Raw genomic sequence first — 20,655 nt, 5'->3', positions numbered from 1 at the left:
GCCCCGGCCCCGGCCGGGGCCCGCGGGGCGGGCCTCGCGGCAGCCAATGGCCTGGGGGGCGGGAGGGGGCCGGGCCGGCCCGGGAGGCCCTCGGCTGGGCGCAGCGGGGTCCCCGCCCGACCCGCGCCGCCGCCAAGAACGACAGCGGGCCGCTCGCCCCCCTCCTCCCGAATGCCCAACGGACCCTCGCGTCGCCGTCGCCCTTCCCACTCAGCTAGAAAGCTGGACTTCCCGGCCTGTGCTTCCTGGGGACTGCCATCCAACTTGGAAAACTGGTGCTACTTCATCAGCAAGAGAAAGAGCACGCTGAAAGAGCTGGGCCAAGCGCCCCCAGACCCCACCACTGGCAGAAACTCTCTTCATTTAACCTGCGAATTGGGCCTTGCTCATCTCCCTTGCCGGTATATTTAAGGACAAGACATGATCTTCGGTGCTACGCTCTCCTCAAGCCAAGCCAAATCAGGTTGAGCACTCAGTGCAAGCTGGAGCAGCTTTACTCAGACACCATTTAGGCAGGACTCCTTCACGAGTCCAAGCACCGCTTTAAGAACACCGGCAATGAAACAAATGGAGCTCTCCTCCCAAGCCTGGACAGTGCCCAGGGTAGCGTCCGGGAATCGTAGCAGAGGCGTTGGAGGGGCCGGGGGGGCCACTGGGTCGAAGCCCTGCTCAGCCCAGGGCTCCGAGCTGAGGCGGCTCTCCGAGGGCCATCCAGACACACNCTGGGACGCCTCCTGTGCAGGAGTTCGCCGCCTCCCCAGCTCAGGGGTTCCGCCAGTCGGGAAGTTCTTCCGGACGTCCAGCTGGAGCCTGGCTTCCTGATGCTCAGCGCCCCTTGATGCTTGGGGGGTCTGGTGCTTAACTTGGGCTGGTCATCCTGAATCCCACCTGGCCCACCATTGCTAGGTGCTTTGCTCGTTCGGAGCCAGCTGCACATGGCCGGACTGTGCACACCTTGACCTCTCTGGCTTCTCTTCCAGGCAGGTGCTTGTAGATAAGGATTCTCTCCCTGTTTCTACAAAGCAATGCTAAGGCAGTTGCAGCCTGAAAGATTTCCCGAATCCCACAAAACATTGCCTATATGGGAACTGAAGGAACGCCGAGAGCCAGTGACTCCCACAATATGAACAGCAGCTTTGCAGTGCCAACCCCGACAGGCAGGTAAATCCCATTCTGCTGGCTACACAGGAATGAGCCCCACGGAGAACTCCGACAGCCCAACTTGGAGAACTCCAACAACCCAACCAATAAGTGGAGCACCACCCCCTGAAGCAATAAACTTGACATGTTTATTAATTAAACTATCACTTAAATAAAAAAGTGCATAGAAAATAAACATGTTTAAAAACTCCTTTTTTTGTACAACTATATACACTTATTTTTACATTCAGTCTTTCAGTCATTACTGGAACTATTGAAAGTACTTCCTTCATCCCTGTGACAATGACAGGGAATTAACACTGATGCAGCACGAGACGCATTTCCTCTTCTCAAAGAAAAAGAAAACAAAAACCCAAATCATTTGGAAGAACACAAGTAGAGAGAAGAAAAAGAGAAACTGGTTTTACATGATAAGTTGCGTTTCTTGTCTGGAACAGAACCCTGTTTGCGTAGCTTTTGCATGGCTTGAGACAATTATTCACTACCTGCTGCTAGTCAAGACGGCTACGTTGCATCAAAAGAACAACACAAGCACAGTTCTCAGCTGAGGCAAAGCTGCAGGACCTTGTGAAAATACCAGGAAAGCACACAGCACGGTTGGAGGATGCGGCCGCCATGTGGAGCCCCCGCGGAGGGAGAGGCGGCGGCAGTGGCGATAAACAGGTTGTACAAGGACTGACTGCAAACACTGACGGGCAGGAGAACCCACAGCCAAGCCCACCCCCCGCTTTCTGGGGGTACGCATGCAGGTGGACTCGGCCAGAACAGCTGCCACCCTCCTCCCCTACCAAGCCCCACCTGGAGAAGGCAGGCAGGTGCCGATGGGCCCTGGAGCTCTGGGCTCACTGCTTGTCCCGCCCTTTGGAGCAACTGGTATCGAAAGTTTTCAGGAGGGTTCAAAGCCAGGCTTCAAGACACAGTGCAGTACGATATTAGTTCCTATAGATATATCATAGTTACACTTCTAAAAACGGCAGGGTGTGTGTGGGGGACGGGCGGTCCGGATGGGATCCACATGATTCTGCACGAAGTATTGCTTTGCAATGGAGAAGAATGAAGAAAAAGGGTGACAGCCCAGCCCTTTGCAGCGACCCGCTTTTCCTTTAAAAAAATAAACACCTTAAAGGTTTGACTCTTAGTATTCTCGGGGAACAGGATCTGCGTATGTCAGTTCTTGGAAAGATACATTCACATTGCCGGGAAGCGGCAGAGAGCCGCTCCCTCTGCTCTGCTGCCGGGGTGGCGGAGCTCCCAGGCCTCTCTGGGGAGCCGGCAGCAGCAGCATGTGGGCTCCCCGGGGCCTGCGAGCCGCCCGACTGGCTGGGGGGTTTGGCAGCGACTGCTCCCTACAGCCAGGAGCGGGCCAGCAGCAGGAGATGCCTGCAAGCCCGGGCCCTAGCCCAGGCCCACCCTGAGCCGTGCCACCTTCCTCCATGGAGCCCGAGGGGGAAGCAGGGACAGACTCTCCGGGCCAGGCAGCCGGAGCACAGCTTTGGTAGCAGTGGGGGACACGCGTCCTGCTCCTCCTGGGCCTGCAGGCTGGAGGCTCAGCACTTCTCCACTGGCTCTGCCACCCGTGCCAGCGGCAGCTTCTGCCCACACTCCCCTTCCCCTCTTGCCTTCCCAGAGGAGAAAGGGACGTGAAGCTCGCTCGGCGAGGAAGGCGGCCTCGTAGCGCTCGCCTCGTCTCCCCGGGCCAGTGGTGGGTGGGATGGTGGGGGCCCCACGGAGAGTGTGCTGGTTGGCCCGGGAGACATGGCTCGGCGGTGGCAGGGGCGGCAGCGGGAGGCACTCTGGACAGGCCGGCTCCTCGCTGCTGCGCTGGAGGGGCCCAGGCAGGCAGGGCAGAGGAGGGTCTGGCACGAGGCAGAGGAGGCCATAAACGCCGAGCTACGAGGGGTGAACTGGCTGGGAGCTGGATATTTACCCCCCTGGTGCTGGACGTGGAAGAAAGGGGTGGGGTGGGGGGCAAAGGGAATCCCTCGCATCCAAGGTGAGCCAAATGCCTTGCTGTCAGGAGGAGATCCCGACACAGGATGTCCAGGAGTCCCTCTGGAGTGTGTGGGAAGGCCTCTGCTCACGACGCCCTGGCCCTTGCCCAGGCAACTCCCCGGAAAGCGTGGCCACGACAGTGAGCCGCCTCTGCTCCAGGGGGAGGGACAGGCTGCAGGCTTGGCCAGCACCCTCCTGAAGCCCCTTCCGATGAAAAAAGGGCAGGAAATGGATCCATTTAAATTAGGATGACGCCACAATTGAAAAAATAGTCTCCTAAGTGCTCTTCCCTCTGAAGTGCTTCTCATAGAAAAATATACAAAATATATTTACATTTACAAAACCTTAAATACTAAACTGTAAACAGAACCATGAAAAATCCAATGAGATAGTTAAAGAGGGCGCAACTGAAGAAGGCTGGAAGGGAGGGAGGCGTGCTGCTTGCGCTGGCTCCCCAAGGGCGCCAGGAGCTCACTTGGGTGGGGTGGAGGCAAGGAGAGCCGCTTTCCTAAACTGCCCAGAGCAGTGGACTCACAGCCTGCAGCTCGCCAGGAGTGCGGGCCCCACACCTCAGGCCCCGCTCCCTCAAGGGGCTCTCTTCCTAGTTCGCAAGACAGCAGGGGGAGGGAGGCGCTTGTAGCTGCTGCAGGAGCCACCAGAACACGGTCCCGGGCCTGCTGAGGGGGGAGCGGTCTGTTCCCAATTCAGGATTTCCATCTGGGGCACAGACACAGGGGGAGAAGGGCCTCTCTGGATCCGAGGCCTGGCAGGGCAGCGGGCGCCCTCTGCCAGGGACTGCTCCCTGGCAAGGGCCGACTCGTCCAGACTGGAGCCCCTGACGAGCGGGGGCTCGCAAGAGCGCGAGGGTGTCTGGCGGGGTTCTCTCCACCGCTGGCACAGGATCTCCACGCAGCTGCCCCTGAGCTGCCAGTGAGGGCCGGGCCAGGTCAGCTAGCAGCCACCCCATGCTCATTCCCCATCTGAAGAACTGCCCTCTGCGCCGCCCCCCCGGCACCCAAGCAGCCACGTTCGCCTTCAGGGCGAGCGGCGGCTGGACCAGCTCCCTGCCAAGGGCTGCCCTGCACCTGGCCGTGCCCCTGAGCCCCGCGGCCCGCTGTGCCCGTGCCCGTGGCCGTGCCACGCGGCCGCTCAGTTGAGGAACCGGCGGCACTTCTTGGCGCCACAGTTGCAGGGCAGCTTGTTGCTGGCATCCTCGATGGGGAACTTGTAGTCGTAGGTCAGCTCCTCCCCACGGTAGATCTTGCGCATGGCGAAGATGACGATGTGCTTCTGCCCGTCGATGTTGATGACGCGGGAGTAGCAGTTGGGCTCGCACGAGTGGTTGATGAACCGGGCCGCGTTGCCGTGCATGGTGGCGTCCACCACCTCCGAGTCGTCGATGCGGAACATGTAGCACCCGATGCCCTGGGCAGAGAGGGGGTGGCTGTCAGAGGGCCCCGCCTCCACGGCCTCGCGTCCTTCACGTTTCTCTCCCACCCTGGGTGGCTCGTGAAGATTAAAAACCGTAAAATACAATATTGTGCTTACTGCAAAATCCTTTGCACCCAAACAGAAAAGGGGGAGCGCCCCTCCCAAGCCACCTGGGGCAGCGAGTGATCAAAGCAAATCCAGGACCTGACCTTCCCCCCAGGCAGGCACAGCCACGTTCAACAGAATGACGGCCGAGGCAAACAGCAGCACCAGTGCCCGGCGTGTGGAGAAGGTCCCCAGGCGTCCTGGTCCAACGGGCTGGAGCGCTGTCATGCCGCCAGGGGAAGGGCACATCCCGGCCCCCTTTGAGCACACGACCGGATCGCACGCTTCCTACGCAGGCACCTGGCCCTCCTGGGCTCCCACTGGGCAGGCATCAGCGCCCCTTCGGCAGCTTTGGCGCCAGCAGGGCTCCCCAGAGCGCCTTTGCGCTCTGCTGCATCTTGTGTCCTGCTGCAGTGTGGCCAATTCGGACACACGGACTCATCCGGCAGCAGCCAGGCCCCAACAAAGCCTCCTCACAAAGTCTCTTCCAACAGGGGAGACACTTCCCACCAGCTCTGAAGCTGCTCTCAGTAGCCGGCGGATTTTATGAACAAAATGGAAGGCGGGTTTGCCAAACTGCGGAGTTCTGTGTGTCTAGAAGCGCTCCTGCTGCTGCTTTTGCCTCGTGCAAAACTTTTGGTACTCAGACACTATCACGTGTAAGAAAACCCCCGGGGCTTGACTGTGCACTGCGCAGCTTTTCTTCTTTCCACCCACTGCAGGGCAAGGGCATTCCCAACAAAGCCACCCGCTCACTCTAGAGACAGCGCCTCACCTTGCTGTCATAATACTTCTCACGCTTGTCAGTCAGGATGGAGCGGATCACATTGCCGGCGTACTCGATCACCATCTCTCCTGCATCGATGTTCCTTTTGCAGAACAGGCCCCGGCCGTGGATGGGAGACCTGGCAAGGAAACACACCCTGCAGCCTCTGTGCCACGGAACCTAGAGACCTTGAGCCAGTGCCCCCGCCCCCCAGGCCACAGCCAGATCCCTTGCGAATGCCCGCAAACAGCCAGGCGCACTGGGCCTGGATCTCATGGCCCAGGTGAGCCCGAGCTGTTCTGTCCTTCCCATCAGCCATCCTGCCGAGATGCATCTTTTGGTCAAAACTCCGACATACCTGTAGACACCAACTGCCTCCTTGGACGTCTTTTTCAAGTGCCGGAACCGCATGGGCATGGGAAGGTCCATACTGGTTGCCCTCCTGAGGAAAGGCAGGAAGCGGATTGCTGGAGAGACTCTTCAGCAGCACCTCGCCCAACTGGCACCCCTCCAACGGCCAACCCCTCTCACTCCTCTGGCCGAGCCGTGAGGACAGAAGCGGCCCTGGCGCCTTGCAAGGCCAGCGGCTCTTCGCCCCACTTGGAGTGTTCCTCAGCCTGCCCCACAGGAGAGCCAGGGCAGCCGCAGGGGACCAAGTCTGCTCCCACACCCGCAACTCTCTGCAGCTGCAGGCGAGAGCAAAGGGAGCCACCTCCTGGTCACCCCTCATAACCCAACTCGCGCCGGCCCCACCATGTACCGGGCAGACTTCAGCTGCACCTCCTCTTCCTCCTCATCATTGGGCTTGTATTCTGGTGGCTGCCGATGCTTAGAAGCCAGAAAATTGAACATGTCAAAGGCAGATTTCCTGAAGTGCAGAACACACAGGGGTTAAGCCGTGCAGTCACCTGGAGCAGCCGGTCCCTCAAGGGACACATGATCCTCTGCTTCCCTTCACCCACTCCATAGCCTTTCCCTGTGCCATCTGTCACCCAGCCATTCCCAGACAGGCGGGCTCCCCACTGCCTGGCTCGGCCCAGCCCGGCCCCAACCCTTGCTGCCAAGACCCTCTGAGATGCTGCAGCAACCCTCTGCTCCCCCGTCACCATCACCGTCCCCGAACCCTAAAGCCGGTTGCAAGTCTGCACGACCAGCGCAAAGGGCGCTTTCCAAAGTGCTCTGTGGCCCTGAGCTCCAGTTTCTGTGCCCCCCTCGGCCCCAGCGTGAGAGGCGCCGCTTTCCCTCCGCCAAGCCTCTCGTTCGGAGTGCGCCCACCCCCCACTCCACGAAGGGCCCAGACGCCTGCAGGAGCTCAGCCTCTGGGCTCCACTTGCCTGAGGTGCACCTCTGCTCTGGCAGAGCCGTGCGGGTTCACGGGGGGCTCCTTTGCTTCCTCAGGCTTGTGGAATCTGAACTTGTAGTTGTGGCAGTGCTTCGCTCCATAGAGCTGTTCTATCAGGAATACAACGGCGTCGTGGAGGAGGCCCAACATCCGCAGCCCGCTCACACCTGGACCAAGGAGAGGAAACGTGTGCCGGAAAGGTCGCCCGCCCAGCCTGCCCTCTGGCAGCTCAAGTGGGATCGTGCCGGCCGGCAGGCCTACAGAGGTGGGCAGGCGGCATCGCCTGCGGCCCCCTCCCGCTCTGGGCAGGGGCTCAGGTGCCGCTCACTGCTGTGCTGCCGGTACCTGCAAAGGAGAGCTGCTTCAGGCGGGCGTTGGAACGAGCTTCTTGAACCTTGTCAGTCAGGGACTTCCAGGCCTCTGTGATGGCAAGAACAGAAACACCGAGTGGCTCACTGGGCAGAAGCAGCATCCCGGGAGAGCTCTCCTAACCCATGCGACCACCAACAGCTGCCAACGGTGCTGATGCTTGGCACACCTGGCCGAGTTCTCTTGCAGCACCTGAAAAGGCTCCCCCTCCGGTCCTGCACCCACCTTCAATACTTTCTGCACATATCTGAAAGCCATCGTCGCTGGAGATCTCGAACAGCAGCCCTTTCTTGGGCTTCCTCTCAGCCAGGCCCTCCTTCCGCTTCCGCTCCTGCTGCAGCCAGAACATGAGTGGGGAGCTGAAGGTGGCCTCCTCGTCCTCGGGAGCTCTGCAGTCTGCAAGGGAATGATCAGCACCCAGTTTGCCCCGAGCTCTCGGCCAGGGAGGCCTCCAGGGGCCGGGCAATGCCCAGCGCCCGGGAGAATGCACCTGTGCGCTCAGTGCACTGCCGAGTTCTTCTCGCAGGCGGGACTGACACAGCACACCTCCGTGGGGCAAACGGGACGCCCCCAGCACCCATACTGAACACCAGCTCCCTGCAGGCATCCTGGGGGGCAGCATACCTGTGTGCTCCTGCTCGCTTGCGTTTTGTGTTGGCTGTGATTCTGGGAGAGAAGGTGTTTGCCTGTGGAGAGGACAGTTACAAGCCACGTGGGAGGCCATTCGTGCTTTCTGGCAGAAGCCTTTTGGGGTTTCCTTTAGCGGAAATGCCTGCCTCGAGGGGTTGGCAGATGAACCCGATGCCAATCAGGTGGGTCCCAGCACAGCACCAGCCACCTGCTCCAGAAACAAGAGGCCCGGGACGTCCGAAGGGGCCAGCATGTTTCAGGCAAGCCAAGGCAGGCAGGTGCAGACTCCCCCCGCCCCCCTGGCAAGGCCACAGGAGGTGTGGCATGTTCCTCCATTGACGGAGCTGCCCAGATGTGACTAAGAAACAGGGCCCCTCAGGGGGAGCTTTTTCTGTTGTGCTAACTATCCATGCACTGCTCTTTATCATCACAGGGGGGCATGCAAAACTCATTAAAGCGACGACAGAAATAAAATAAAAAGCTAAAACCAAAGGAATCGGGAAACAAAACAGGGCGTGGCTGGCAATTGTCGGGGGAGTTTTGAAGCCCACGGTGCCCCCAAAGTCGCCTGGCTTGCTCAAGCCGCAGAGCACCAGCACGGTCAGGCAGACGTGCCCCCCGCCCGAGACCCACTCACCTTGCTGCTTTGGGAGGCAGCTGCTCTGTGCTTGCAGCCTCCTCCACGTGCACCTTCAGGGTGGAAATCCTGCAACAGACAGCAAGCGTGAGCGCTGCCGCTGGGCCACACGTGGCCTGCCAAAGCCACTGCCAGGCTGGAGGCAGCCAGAGGAGCACACGGCTTCCCAGCGCTCCGTCTCCTGGACTGCCCAGAGGCGGTGAACGAGGGGAAGGCGCCCAGCTGCAATGGGGGCAGGAACCCCCCTGCTCCCAAGCACTGAGCCGCACCACCCCGCGCCGTCTACCGGCAAGCACTGCCGCCACGGGGCAGGTGAGCAAATCCACCTCTTCTTTCAGACCTCGCCACCTTCTAGCTCTTTCCACCCCGCCAATTATGGAGGACATCTAGGATAGTGCCCGCTACACGGCAGCTGCCCAGTTTGGATGCACGTTCAGTGCAGAGGTGGCTGGCTGACTACTGGCTCTGATATTACTTCTGCCAGTACCAGCCGGAGGAGAGACTTGATGAAACAAAAACGGCAGGGAAAGAGGAACCGGGAGCGTCCTGCGCTTACCCTCCACTCGAGTCCTGGGCAGCCACACCGCTGCCTCGCTGGGGGGCGTGTGTCTCGGTGGAGCTGGTCCAGAGGTGTGCCATCTTGTGCTTCTTCCCAGGCGCCCTGCTCTCCACTGAGGGCTGGAGCCGTTTGACCTTGGGCTTCGTCTTCAGGGGTGCCAGCCCGGGACAGCTGCCAGGGGACTGCTCGGCAGAAGGGGAGCTCCCGGGAGCAGAGCTGGCCTGCGTGGCCGCGGAGAGTGGCTTGTCCACCAACGGGAGAAAGCTTGGCAGGGGAGGGGCTTGGGGCGCAGGGATATCCACCGGCGGGGGAACGGTCCCGGGTTTGCTGGCCAGGAGCTGGGTCAGAGGGCCGGGCTGGTAAGAGCCTTCGGGCTCAGTGGTCAGGCCGATGGACTGGGCGGAAGGCAAGACGCAGAGGCTGGGTGCGGATGCTGTGGCCGAGGAGGTGGACTGAGCTGACGAGGAAGTGCTGCCCAGTGGTGGAAAGAGCCCGGCGTCAGAGGGTGGCCCTGCAGCTGGCTGCTCCGGGAGAGCCAGGCCCTGCTGCGTGGCTTTGATGAGGAGGCTGCTGAGGGAGCCCATGTCAGAGACTGCCGGCAGCCCCGGGCTTGCTAAGGCCAGGGAGCCCCGGCCCAGGACATGCTGCCCAGGGATGGACGTGCCTGTGGTGGGCACGGAGGGGGTGGGCATGGACACCACGTTCAGCACCGAGGGGGCCGAGGCGAGGCTTGGTCCTGGGCCTGCCGCAAGGTGCCCGGCCTCTGGCCCAGTCACACTAGCAGGCGTGCCCACCACGGCTGACGCGGCAGAAGCTCCCACCCCCTGCGGCAAGAGAGCAGCCTGCTCGAAGTACATCACGCCCGTCTTGGAGCGCTTGATAATGTTGGGGACCGTTCGGTGCGAGGCAGGGGCCCCGACGGCCCCCAGATCGAGCAGGCCCGGGTGTCCAGAGGAGAGCTGGGACTGAGAGAAGTTGATGAGCGTCATGTTGGACGCCATGTCTGAGGGGGCGATGGCCAGCTTCTTGCTCTTCCGTGACTGCAGGCGTGCGATCGGTCGCTTCTTGCTGAGGCAGGAGGGCGGTGTGCTGGCCGCAGCCCCAACATCGGCCCGCTGGTTTGCGTCGGGGTCGGGCGGCTGCTGGACGCCGATCAGGAGGCCTGAGGGCGGGTTGCCAAGGGCCGGCGGGAAGCCTCCTGGAGGCGCCGCGGAGAACGAGTGCAAGTGCTGGTGGTGGGGCATGGGCAGCAGCCCCTTGCTGGTGGGCGGAAAGAGCGGCTGGGAGGAGGAGGGCAGGCTGGGGCTCAGCCCCGCCGCCAGGGCAAGCCCCGTGGTGCCCATCGGCCCAAGCACGGACGCGCTGGGCTCCATCACCCCCTGCGCTGAGCCGACGGAGGAGGTGAGCTGGATCTTCTGCGTGACCCCGTTGGGGAGGGTCTGCAGGACATACAAGGGCTGCATGTTCTGGTTGACCACCAGCAGCTTTTCCGCTGCTGCCTTGAGGTGGAGCGGGGCGGTTTGCACAGCGGCGTTGGAGATCTGAGAGGGGCCGGCGCCGTCGGCTGCGTTTGGCCCACCATACTTGGACGCCTGAAGCGGGAGGGTTGGGGACACAGGGACCTGGAGCCCCGGCGTCCCGCTGTTCCTGGCCAAATCTTGGCTGGGTCCGTGGCTGGCTTCCACCGGCCCGCAGGGGGGGCTGGCGATGTGCTCTGTGTCCATGTGACCCTGAATGAAGGGGTCGGGGGTCAAGGGCCCGTCGGGGCTTGGTTCCACTCGCGGGCTCAGCAGGGCTGGCTCTCCATCGCTCGAGGCAGACTTTTCTGTGACAGTCACTCTCTTCTCAGCAGACTCGGTGGGAGGCAAGGCCAGCATGGACCGTTCCCCGGAGGCGGAGAGGGAAGCCTCGGAAATGACGGCGAGCCGGCCATGGCTCTGACTGGGCACTGCAGGGCTGCGCGTGGTCAGGACAGAGAGGTCCGAGGGCAATTCCAAGGGCAACTCAAACTGCTCTTCTGCGGAGATGGACGAGGAGACACTGCTGTCGACGGGCTCCGCTGTGGGCAGCTGCTGGGAGAAGACCTCGAAGAGGCCCATGTCCTTGCTGCGGTTGCTGTCGAGGCCCAGCCCTTCCCCCAGGGTGAGGAGCTCGGAGGACGAGGACTCAGGGCTCTCCCCCAGGGCCTGCATCGAGGGCGTGTTTTTCAGGACAAAGTCCATGATGTCCGACGGGAGGATGTTGCCGCAGTCATCACTGTTGTTGTTGTCCGAGTCAGACTTGAGCAGCTCCGTGCCGAAGGGGTCAAGCAGGTTCTTCTCCGAAGGTTCGGCCCCGGCGCGGGTTCGACGGCTGGCAGGCGACTCCAAGGAGCTCAGCTGCGCTTCCAGAGAATCCTGACTTGGCGCTTTGACCCGGCAGTTCTCCAGCTTGGGCTCGGCAGTTTTGTGTCCAGTGGCGCTCTTGGTCACTTGCGCTTTCTCCGCACCACTGTCTTCGCTGCGATCCAGTTTGAGGCTTTCAGTCCCATTTTCTTTGCTGCTCCTTTTGGTGATGGGATTGACTTTTCTCGATGTCACTGTGATGCTGGTATCGCTCTCTGTTCCATCATCCACGCCATCAAGCTGGGAGATCTTGGGAAGACTGAGGTGCTCCTCTTCCCGGAACAAGTTGTGGGGTGCGAGGTGTTCTTCAGCGCTTGAGACCACTGTCCGGGTGAAGTTGTAATAGTACAGGTCATCCTCATCCGAGGTGCTGAGGTCGTCAGCACCGTCCACCTGTCCCTCGGCAGAGCGCTTTCCCCGCTTCTTGCCAGTGGAGTTGCTGTAAAAGGGAATGTCTTCCTCACCATAAGATCTCACACCGTACAAGGGAGTTAGTCCAAAGAACATGTTGGATCTGGCCCGGGCACTGCGCCGGGGGTACCGCCGCTTGTAGGCCCCATCTTCCTGCGCTTTGGTGCCATCCGGGAGCATCAAGCTGCTTCCTTGAACAGGAAGACTCTGGTAGAGGCTGGCCGGGGCCTCTGGCGCTGCGGCACCACTCTGGCTTTCCGGGATGGCACAGTCACTGCCTGGCAGCTCCAGGGCTGAAGAGGAAGACTGCGCCAGAGAAACCGGCCTGCTCTCCTTTGCCTGAGGGTCGGCCTCGCTCTCTCTTGGAACGTTCTTGGACTGGCTCTCGCCTTCCATCTTGAGTGGGGTCAGAGTTACTTTCACTGTACGCTTCTGGGAAGCCTGCAGGTCCTTGGATGCGGCCAGCTCGGCCTGGAAAGGAGCGCTGGGTGTCCTCTGGCTAAGCTGAGTGGTGTCTGCAGCCTTCTCGGCAGCAATGTTGTTGCAGTGCCGCTGGTTAACGAGCTCGGCCTGATGAACAAATTCGGGCTCAGCAACTCCTCTGTTGCAAGCTGGGAGAAGACCCATACTTGCAAAAAGCTTGCTGGAGTGTCTCTCCTTTGCCCCCCTTTTCATTTTCTGCCTCCTGTCCTTGCCCACACAAAGTGTGGGGTCACTCAGGAGGGGAGGCCGGTGGCTTGCCCCAGAAAACACAGAGGAGGCCTTTGCCTCTGGGTCCTCGGACGAGCAGTGCTTCTCTGGCTGCACGAGCTCCACCTGCTGCTCCTGCTCCTTCTTTGGGGGCTTCTGAGCTGGCAGGGAAAACGCTGCTGGTTCCTTGGAAGCGAAGTGGCCGGGAGGGGGCTCTGCCAGCTTCCCCACTTTGCTGGGCAGCTCCACGCTCTGCCCCTGCGTGCCCGGCTTCGAGACCCCGGCAGACATGCCAGTGTCTTTGGAGCCCACCAGCTTGCCTTTCTCTGCCGCCCCAACAGGCCCTGCCGCAAAGGATGGGAGTCCCTCCACAGGAGGGGTGCCCTTGCTTCCGCTCACTGCTGCCGGCCTCTGGCACCCGGGAGGGGCAGAGCTGTTCTGCATGGTGGCACGCAAGGCTGCGGGGCCCGCAGGGTGCTCGGCAAGCTTTGCGATCACGTCACGCTCCGGGGAAGGCCCCAGGCTCGGCACCACGGAGATGCTGTGCCTCGAGGCCGTGGCCCCGGCTCGGGTGGCAGGCGGCATCCAGGGCCTTGGTGGCTGGGTGGGGGACAGCGGGGAGGCGCTGTGCCTCCTGGAGCCGATGCTCCGAAGTCCAGATGACAGCAGTGGGTCTCCCACGGTCACGATCTCGTGCGTCATAGGAGTGGGGCTCCCTGGAAAAGAGAGGGCAGCTTTTTTAAACAGATGCGGACTTGACGGAGCCAGAGCTCAGCCCCCTGACCTCCCAGTGCGTTCAGGCCTGCCCAGGCAAGGATCAGCATTGAGCCCCGACCCCATGAGCCAGGCTCTTCCCATGTCTAAACAGCTCTGTTCCTCCTCCTGTCCTAGGCAAAGCTGTCAAAAGGGCCATCAGGAAAATGCTCGGAGTAACTTAGGGTTACCTGCGCCCATCCAAGGACTCCTTCTCTGAGAAGATGACAGGCAACTCCAAGAAGTCTCCCCGTCTATGAGACCCGTGGGAGTCTGGACTCCTACGGAAGAGGACCCCAGGCCCCCTCTGCAGGAGAGGAGGCCACGTGACCCCCCAGCCCGAGACGCCTTCGCCTCAGGAGCAGGCCGGCAGGGCTCCCTTGAGAAGTGCTCCTCGCAAGGGAGGGTTCCTCAGCTGCAGAGGCTTCCTCGCAAGCCGGAGTCGGCAGAGGGCCTGAGCCGGGCGCAGGGCCTGGAAAGCCCTGCTAAGCAAGCCTACAGTTTGGGCCTGGCCAGTGCAGAAGCGCCTCTGCTCCACCAGCCCTGGGGCTCTGCAGCTTGTTCCCCTGGCCTTGCCTTCCCACTGAACCTTTGGACTCCCGTTTGATTTTTCGCTCTTGCGTGGCACATTGCATCTGTTTACCGACGCTTTGACCTGGGCTGTGCCTCAGAGCTCTCCCCCGGAAATCATCCACGCCTACTCATACCATGCTTGACCACTGGCCTCCTTTTGCGATTTGCCTTTCGGATTTCTTCTAACACCGAGTCTGACCCAACCACCGCAGGAAACTCCCCACCCAGCCCTGGCTTTGAGCTACAGTAGCACAGGGCTCATCTTCACTATCCTGGATAAACATTTCCTTGCAGTAAGAAGAGCAGGCTGCGCCCCCTGTGGGGGCCTTTCAAATTCTGATCCAAATCCCAATTTGTGTGGCACACGCCACAAACTGCCATGCTTGTGACTGGCAGCTGGAGGGCTTTGCTTCACTTCCCCAAGGCTCCTTTCTGCACAAGGCCAAGTCTCCGCTCTTCCACGGTGGTACGAGTCAGTTGCCAGTCTGGGATACCAGAGAGCACGGGCTCTCCTTCCTCGAAGTACAATGGAGCATGCCCTATCCCATGGGCTTCTGGACAATTACAAACTGCTAGCAGGCCTGACACAATCCACACAATCAGGCTGATGCAAATCAAATGAATTCAGAATGCAAGTGCGGTGGCAGGATGAGGCCCGGGAGGAGACAGCCCTGCAGCGAGGATGCCTCCCCCTGCACCAGGACTGCCCACAGTGATGCCTTGGAGGTGGCAGTGGGGGCACAGGGAACCGAAAGATCGCACGCTTCAAAGCCCACGCAGGTGGCTTGAGCGCAGGAGGAGAAACACTCCCAGGCCACTGAGCAGAGCTCGGAGGCCAGGCTGGGCGTGGGCAAGCAGGTGCCATTTCAGGAGTGAGGACAAACACGATGCAACAGCCGGGAAAAGCCATGGGGAGGGGAGGTGGTGCCGGGCTCGGAATTGGGTCGCACCTGCAGAGGGCAACGGCCTTGAACCTGGCGATCGCTGGGCAGGGGAGAAACTCGGTGTTCTAACCCGCAGAGTCTTGCAGTTCTGAGAATGTGGAGGAAGGTCTGAAGACAGAGGGCTCGCCACAGCTGATACGGCATGGCCCTCTCTGGCTGGCATTTCATCTGCAAAGAAAAAGGGACAATGTCTTTATTCTTTATTTACTGTAGGATTTATATCCTACCTTATCCGTTAAAAAGTCTTCAAAGCAATTAAAAATAAAAAACTGATGAGATCAGGAGTGCCTGAATTCAAATACAAAATTATTTATTTAAAACTTTTCTATACCATCCCATACTTAGACGTCTCGAGACGGCTTATGACAAAAACCAAGCCACATTTGAACAACAACACACTGGGAAAGAAGTGGGATGTGGTGGAAAAAACATTTTTTCTTCTCAATCACGTCTTCTCTCTTTTCCCCTCTATCATGGAACGCTGGTGGAAGAGCCATTTGGGGGAGAGATGGGTGGGATCTGCTGGTTTCTAGGCCTCAGGAAGCAAAGCATAGGGTGTGGCAGTCCCCTGTCAACGGGGTGAATTTGTGCTATCTAGAAGCACCTCTTACTCTGAAGCGTTTTTCATGCAGCCAAGCAGTGAAGACTCCACTAGCTTGATTAATCCCAGGGGCTGATCCGGCTGCACATGCTTCAGCCCCTCCCCATGCCTGCGGGATGCAGTTCTGCAGCGAAGCATGGGTCGCTCATTAAATCCAACAGCCAAGGGTGTGGATGGTAGGACAGAAGGAGCCCCTCCCGCCTTCCTCTGAAAGCGAAGAACTGCTCCCGGACACAGCACAGAAATGCACCAGCGGCCTTCTGAAGAGGAGCACCACGCGGAGCATTTCTGTCTCTGAGGGATCCCTGGCAGTCATGACGTGACGCCCAGGCTGGGAAAGAGGCTTGCCTGGAAGGGGCCCTGGGCTGTGCGCAATTGTCCGGTTGTCGCCGTGCTCTACAGTTCTGTTGATGTCTGGCTCCAGGATTGGGGGACGGCACTCCATGATCTTGCAAGTGTACACGCAGCGCTTCCGGGCGTCGGTCGTGCTCCAGTACACCCGGGAGCATCTGGAGAAACATTTCACAGGCATGGCCAGGCTGGCGCAGGCCACCTGCCACACCTTCGCTGCCCCGAGGTCCCCAGCAAAGCATCTCCAACTGTGCCAGGAGCGCCCCCAGAGCGCCTGCTGCCCACTTACTGGTAGCCGACGGGGAAGAGCTTGTCTTCACAGTCGGAGAGGTCGCTCAGCATCCCGAGACAGTCAATGGTCATTGACCCTGCATGGAAATGGAGCAGAATGCGGGCGGTGAAGGCCGGCAGCAGGGCTCCTCTGTCTGGATCTCTCACTGAGGCCAAAGAGCTGAGGGCTTACCGATCATCATGTGGATATTCTCTGGTTCGAGACCATTAAGAAATTTTCGCCTCAGGCTAATCCCCTCGAAGTCCACATAGACTCTTCTCAGCACCTCAAAGCCATTCTCAGGAACCACCTGTGCAGGCAGAAAGAGAGATGAGGGCCGGGCCGGGCCGGGCCTGGGCAAGGCGTGGCGTGCTGCAGAACAGGGAGGAGAGGAAGAGGGGCACAGGTGTGGGCCTCACCTCTCCCTTGATCAGGTCTCTGTGGCGCTGGCAGTACACTTTCTTATCCTCTAGGAAGACACAGTGTTTGGCCCGGGAGCACATGAAGTGGTAGTTGCTTGTGCAGGAGGTCAGGCAGCAGCCCACTGTGGCCCCTGACTTCTGGCAAAACTCACATCTCTGCAAGGTTGTTGTTAGGTTGGGTTATTTAAGTATTTTATTATTACAGCCAGTGTCCTAAAGAGATGAACCAAACTAGCACAATGTAGTAAAAGGCATACTTTATATTAGTTCTGTAAAGTGGATAATCTGATCAAGACTGGGGTATAGCAAAAAAAACAAAAACAAAAAAAACTCAACAGAGAATTTTTGCCGTACCACCGATCTCAGGGTGGGAATCTGTCAAACAGAGCCAGCAGTCTTATCCAGATGTCTTATTTGACTTGGGACATCTCAGGTTACTGAGGCCCCAGAAGGTACTGCATCCTTCTCATTTCAAGGAGAGAGTCACCTGATTCAGTATTTTCTGCTTCAGCCATTTAGCAACAGAGCAGCTCACCACTCTGAAACTTGCAGGTGCTCCTAGTTAATGGCAATCATTTATTTTCATTTAGCACATTTCCAATCCACCCACCAACTAATGTTCTGAGCAAATTACAACCCCTTTGAAACCTAATGTCCTTTTAAAACACAGTTATATATGTAAAATACCATACACATATTTGCAATAATAAAACAGAATAGACCGCAAAGCAGTAAACAACTTAGTACTGGATAAAGGAGTCAGATTAATCGAGAACTCGGTCTCTAGAGGGCCTGGGAGAAAAGGGAGGCCTTTGCCGGGCCCCAAAAGGATAGCCACGCAAATGCCAGAGGAAGCTGTTCCAGGAGCAGCCCCTTCCCTGTTATCACCCATTTGGCTTGCCTTGGCAAGGGCCACTGGAGGAGGCCTCTGAGGATGATCTACCTGTCCATGCAGGTACACCGAGGAGGCAGCCTGCTGTTGAGCGTTCTGCTCTTAAGCCATCAGGGGCCTTCAGCAGCACCGCCTTCAGCTGGACTTGCCAACGGACTGGAAGCCAGTGCAGCAGAAAAAGCGCAGTCCATACACACGCAAAACAGCCTGTCCCAGGGGGCAACCAGCGGCCTTATTTTGCACTAATTTAAGCTTCCAATATGTCCTCCAGTGTAGCCCCACATGCAGCGCCTTGCAGCAATCCAAGCCGAGTCTGCCAGAGCATGGATAACCGCCCATCCAACCCTTTCCAGACAGGAGCACACTGGTGTGTCAATCTAAACGGGCTTCTGGCCACCAAGACCACTCCGCCCTCATGTCATGCTCAATGGATCCAGGGCTGCCCCCCCACACCAACATGTCCTCCAGTCAGAGAGTGCGCCACCATGGGGGGCGGGGTTGAGTGGCAGCCAAATGGGAAGCGGGGGTTACCCGCTAACAATTACCACCATGCTGGAGGGTTGGCGTGCATCTTTTTGCACAGAGTGATCTGTGAATGCCATTACTTAAAATCGGAGATGCGGGACCACGACTGGATGGGGCTCCTGGGGCAGCCTCAGTGCCTGTGGCCACATCCACACACGCTGCTGCCCCTCCCCACCCATTTTGCCTTTCTTTGTGCTTGGCCGGCCCCGGGAGGGCCAGCCTCGGTGACGGAAGGGATGGCCGCCCTCCTTGCGCTGCATGAGGCCCCTGGCTTCAGGCGACGCACGGCCTCAAGCACCGCCCCCGCCACCAGCCACGTTTGCATCCCTGTAACAACAGTGGCGGCTCCTCCAAGGGGCACGGTTTAGGGCCAAGCCACGCCCCAAGGGGAGCCCCAGTAAGGCTCCACATCACTGACTTGAAGTGCACAGAGTCAGGCCATCAAAGGCACTCGCCCTTCCTGCAGTCACCTGGCAATTCAAGCCAAAAACGAGCCGGTCCTTTGTGGAGTAGCGCAATGAGATTTTCAAAATCTTTCTTTGTTGTTACAGCAGTGAGAGAGGCACATGCCAGCCCTTTTGCACATGTATATCCTGCCTTCCGGTAACGCCTCCTACCCACCAGCTGCTTCCCTCGGATCACTGCCACGTGCACATTCTTTAGGGAGCCGTCATCGTCCTCAAACACTTCGGCTGACCACAGGGCACAGTTCACATGGGTCCACTCGTTCTGGCCAATGTAGAGCAGACGGCCAGCGTCCTGCAGGGAGGCAACAGGCCGCATGAGCAGGAATGCGGATGGCACTGGCGGTCAACGAAACCCAAGCCGCTGGGCAGGTGGCACAGGAGCCGCCATGGATGAGACGGCAAACTTGCTGGAGGGAGCCTGGCATACCACCCACCGGAAACAAAAACTGGAGAGCTGCTCTCATTTACTTACTTATAGCTTTCCAGCTCTCACAAAACAGTGCAAAACATTCATATGAAACACAAGATATGTAAGCCTTCAACAGGTGTTTTCCTGTTTTGATCACTGGCTATGCTGGCCGGGGCTGCTGGAGGCCAACAGGCCCCGGAGGTCTCTCGGCTCCCCATCCTGAGTTAAGCCACTGAAAAGATGCTGAACGCTGCTGGCCCAGGTCCAAGCTTTGCCGTGTCCCTGCTGAATGCTCCCTCCACTCTGATTTTGGTTTTACAAACCAGCTGCCAGTCTAGCTGAATCCTCCAGGCTACGTTATCCTACCCAAGGAGCTAACCAAAACACCAGGGGACCTTATTCTAATACTCCCTGAAATCCAGACTGATCACTCTCACAGCATCTCCATGACCCACTAAGCTAGTGTCCAGGTAAAAAACTGAGTCCAGGAGGATCAGTCCAGCTTACCTGAACCAGGTGTATGACAAGGACCTGAAGGTAAAACTTGTTCACCCTCAACACAAGAAAGTAAGACCTGCCTTATACTTAATGACATGCAAGTTCCGGCCAAAGTGACTTACGTTCCCTCCATCGTCACCATACTTCAGGCAAAGTGCACACTGCCGGTTGTCTTCCACATCTGGAGGTGGGGCGAGTTCTGGGCTGTCCTCCCGGCTTCTGTCAGCACCTCAAAGAGAAAAAGAAGTATTTAACACCTGGAAAAAAATGACTACAGAAACTGGCTGATTTACAAAGCCCAGAGCAGCAAGCAGTTCCAGCCCTTGCTGGGTGGTTTTCTGCTGCTCTCGGAGATACCATTGATGTCGTCACCATTCCCACCAGCACCATCCCACTTTTATCCTGCTTCGTAGCCCACTGGGTTCTTCGGGGCACTTGCAGGTTTAAAGATATACCCAGGAACAGAAAAATGATCATAGTTAGATGCTCTAGATAATAGCTACAACAAAGTGACAACCTGTGGCTGAGTCCCAGCCCCAAACAGTGCTCAAATGGCGCCATAAGGGCGCCGTGTGGCTGATCCCCAATGTGCCAAGCCCCTCCAAAATAAGCAGCAGCACAATGAATGACTGAGAAACTGAGGCAGGCTTCATCCCAGCTTAGGGGAGCCCTGGAGAGCTGCTGGGCTGGAAGAACAGCCTCTGGCCAGGCTTCTCCAGCCGCCTGACTCTGGATGGAGAAGAGATACCTCAAGTCCCGCCAAACCTGCCCGTCCCCAGAGAAAGAGGCAACGTCACGGAGTTCCTCACTGGATATCGGCGGTGTAGGAGGGTGCAGCGGAGTCGGGGAGTCCGGCTCTCCAGGCCCTTTGGGTTTTGGCGCTGGAATGATCTTCTTCATCAGCGGGGGCTGTTGAGCACAACTGTTTTCCTCACGCTCCTGCCACTGTGCATAGTTGTGGTCAAGGGATGGGGGCAAGACGGCATTTGGCAGCATCCCACTGCTAAGAGGCAACAAGAACACGGCCAAGCATCAGACCTGCAGCAGCTCACGCGGTCCCCTAAAGATCCTGTGACTGCAGGACAAGGTGCACGTCCCATTGCCTTTCAGGCTGGCCAAAAGGGTCCCCACCCTATAGCTACAATCTAGGCCAGGCTCCAAGCGCATGCAGGCAACTGCTGCCTGTTGGAGGAGACCCCACTAGGAAAATCAATTCCGATGTTGCACCTGAGGTGTGAGAAGAACAGTCAACTTTGTCTCTAGGTAGGCAGCAGCACCTAAGCGAGTGGAGGCAAAGCATATACTTACTTGGCCGTGACTTTATTTGGTTCCCAAAATCTTGATTTCTTCACACTGAACCATGGAAATACCCGCTCCATTTGCTAAAGGGGGGAAAACATCATTTTATTAGTGGCATTTTACAAGACTGAAGAGTGAAAGATGACTATCCAGACAGACAGGAACAACGGGTG

General features: G+C 58.7%; 1 protein-coding gene across 1 annotated transcript in view; it reads right to left on the bottom strand.

The window, feature by feature from the left end:
* Positions 1-1,267: 1,267 nt before the first annotated feature.
* The window catches only part of KMT2A (lysine methyltransferase 2A), a 33,647-nt gene continuing 14,259 nt past the window's right edge, over positions 1,268-20,655 (bottom strand). Inside the window, exons 17-35 of the mRNA XM_044423672.1 lie at positions 20,492-20,565; positions 19,993-20,186; positions 19,306-19,412; positions 18,431-18,568; positions 16,390-16,548; positions 16,163-16,280; positions 15,989-16,067; positions 15,697-15,857; positions 14,754-14,915; positions 8,990-13,193; positions 8,434-8,502; positions 7,791-7,852; positions 7,392-7,562; positions 7,143-7,217; positions 6,790-6,964; positions 6,216-6,323; positions 5,814-5,897; positions 5,465-5,594; positions 1,268-4,578 (exon numbers count right to left, since the gene is read on the bottom strand). Coding sequence (XP_044279607.1) covers positions 4,303-4,578; positions 5,465-5,594; positions 5,814-5,897; positions 6,216-6,323; positions 6,790-6,964; positions 7,143-7,217; positions 7,392-7,562; positions 7,791-7,852; positions 8,434-8,502; positions 8,990-13,193; positions 14,754-14,915; positions 15,697-15,857; positions 15,989-16,067; positions 16,163-16,280; positions 16,390-16,548; positions 18,431-18,568; positions 19,306-19,412; positions 19,993-20,186; positions 20,492-20,565 — 6,546 coding nt within the window. The 3' untranslated portion in view covers positions 1,268-4,302. The remainder of the gene's footprint in view (positions 4,579-5,464; positions 5,595-5,813; positions 5,898-6,215; positions 6,324-6,789; positions 6,965-7,142; positions 7,218-7,391; positions 7,563-7,790; positions 7,853-8,433; positions 8,503-8,989; positions 13,194-14,753; positions 14,916-15,696; positions 15,858-15,988; positions 16,068-16,162; positions 16,281-16,389; positions 16,549-18,430; positions 18,569-19,305; positions 19,413-19,992; positions 20,187-20,491; positions 20,566-20,655) is intronic.

Source organism: Varanus komodoensis, unplaced genomic scaffold (assembly GCF_004798865.1).
Source record: "Varanus komodoensis strain SLA01 unplaced genomic scaffold, ASM479886v1 scaffold146, whole genome shotgun sequence".
NCBI classification, from domain to species: domain Eukaryota; kingdom Metazoa; phylum Chordata; class Lepidosauria; order Squamata; family Varanidae; genus Varanus; species Varanus komodoensis.
Note: the sequence above shows the minus strand (reverse complement) of the source record. Positions and strands in the feature narration are given on the sequence as shown.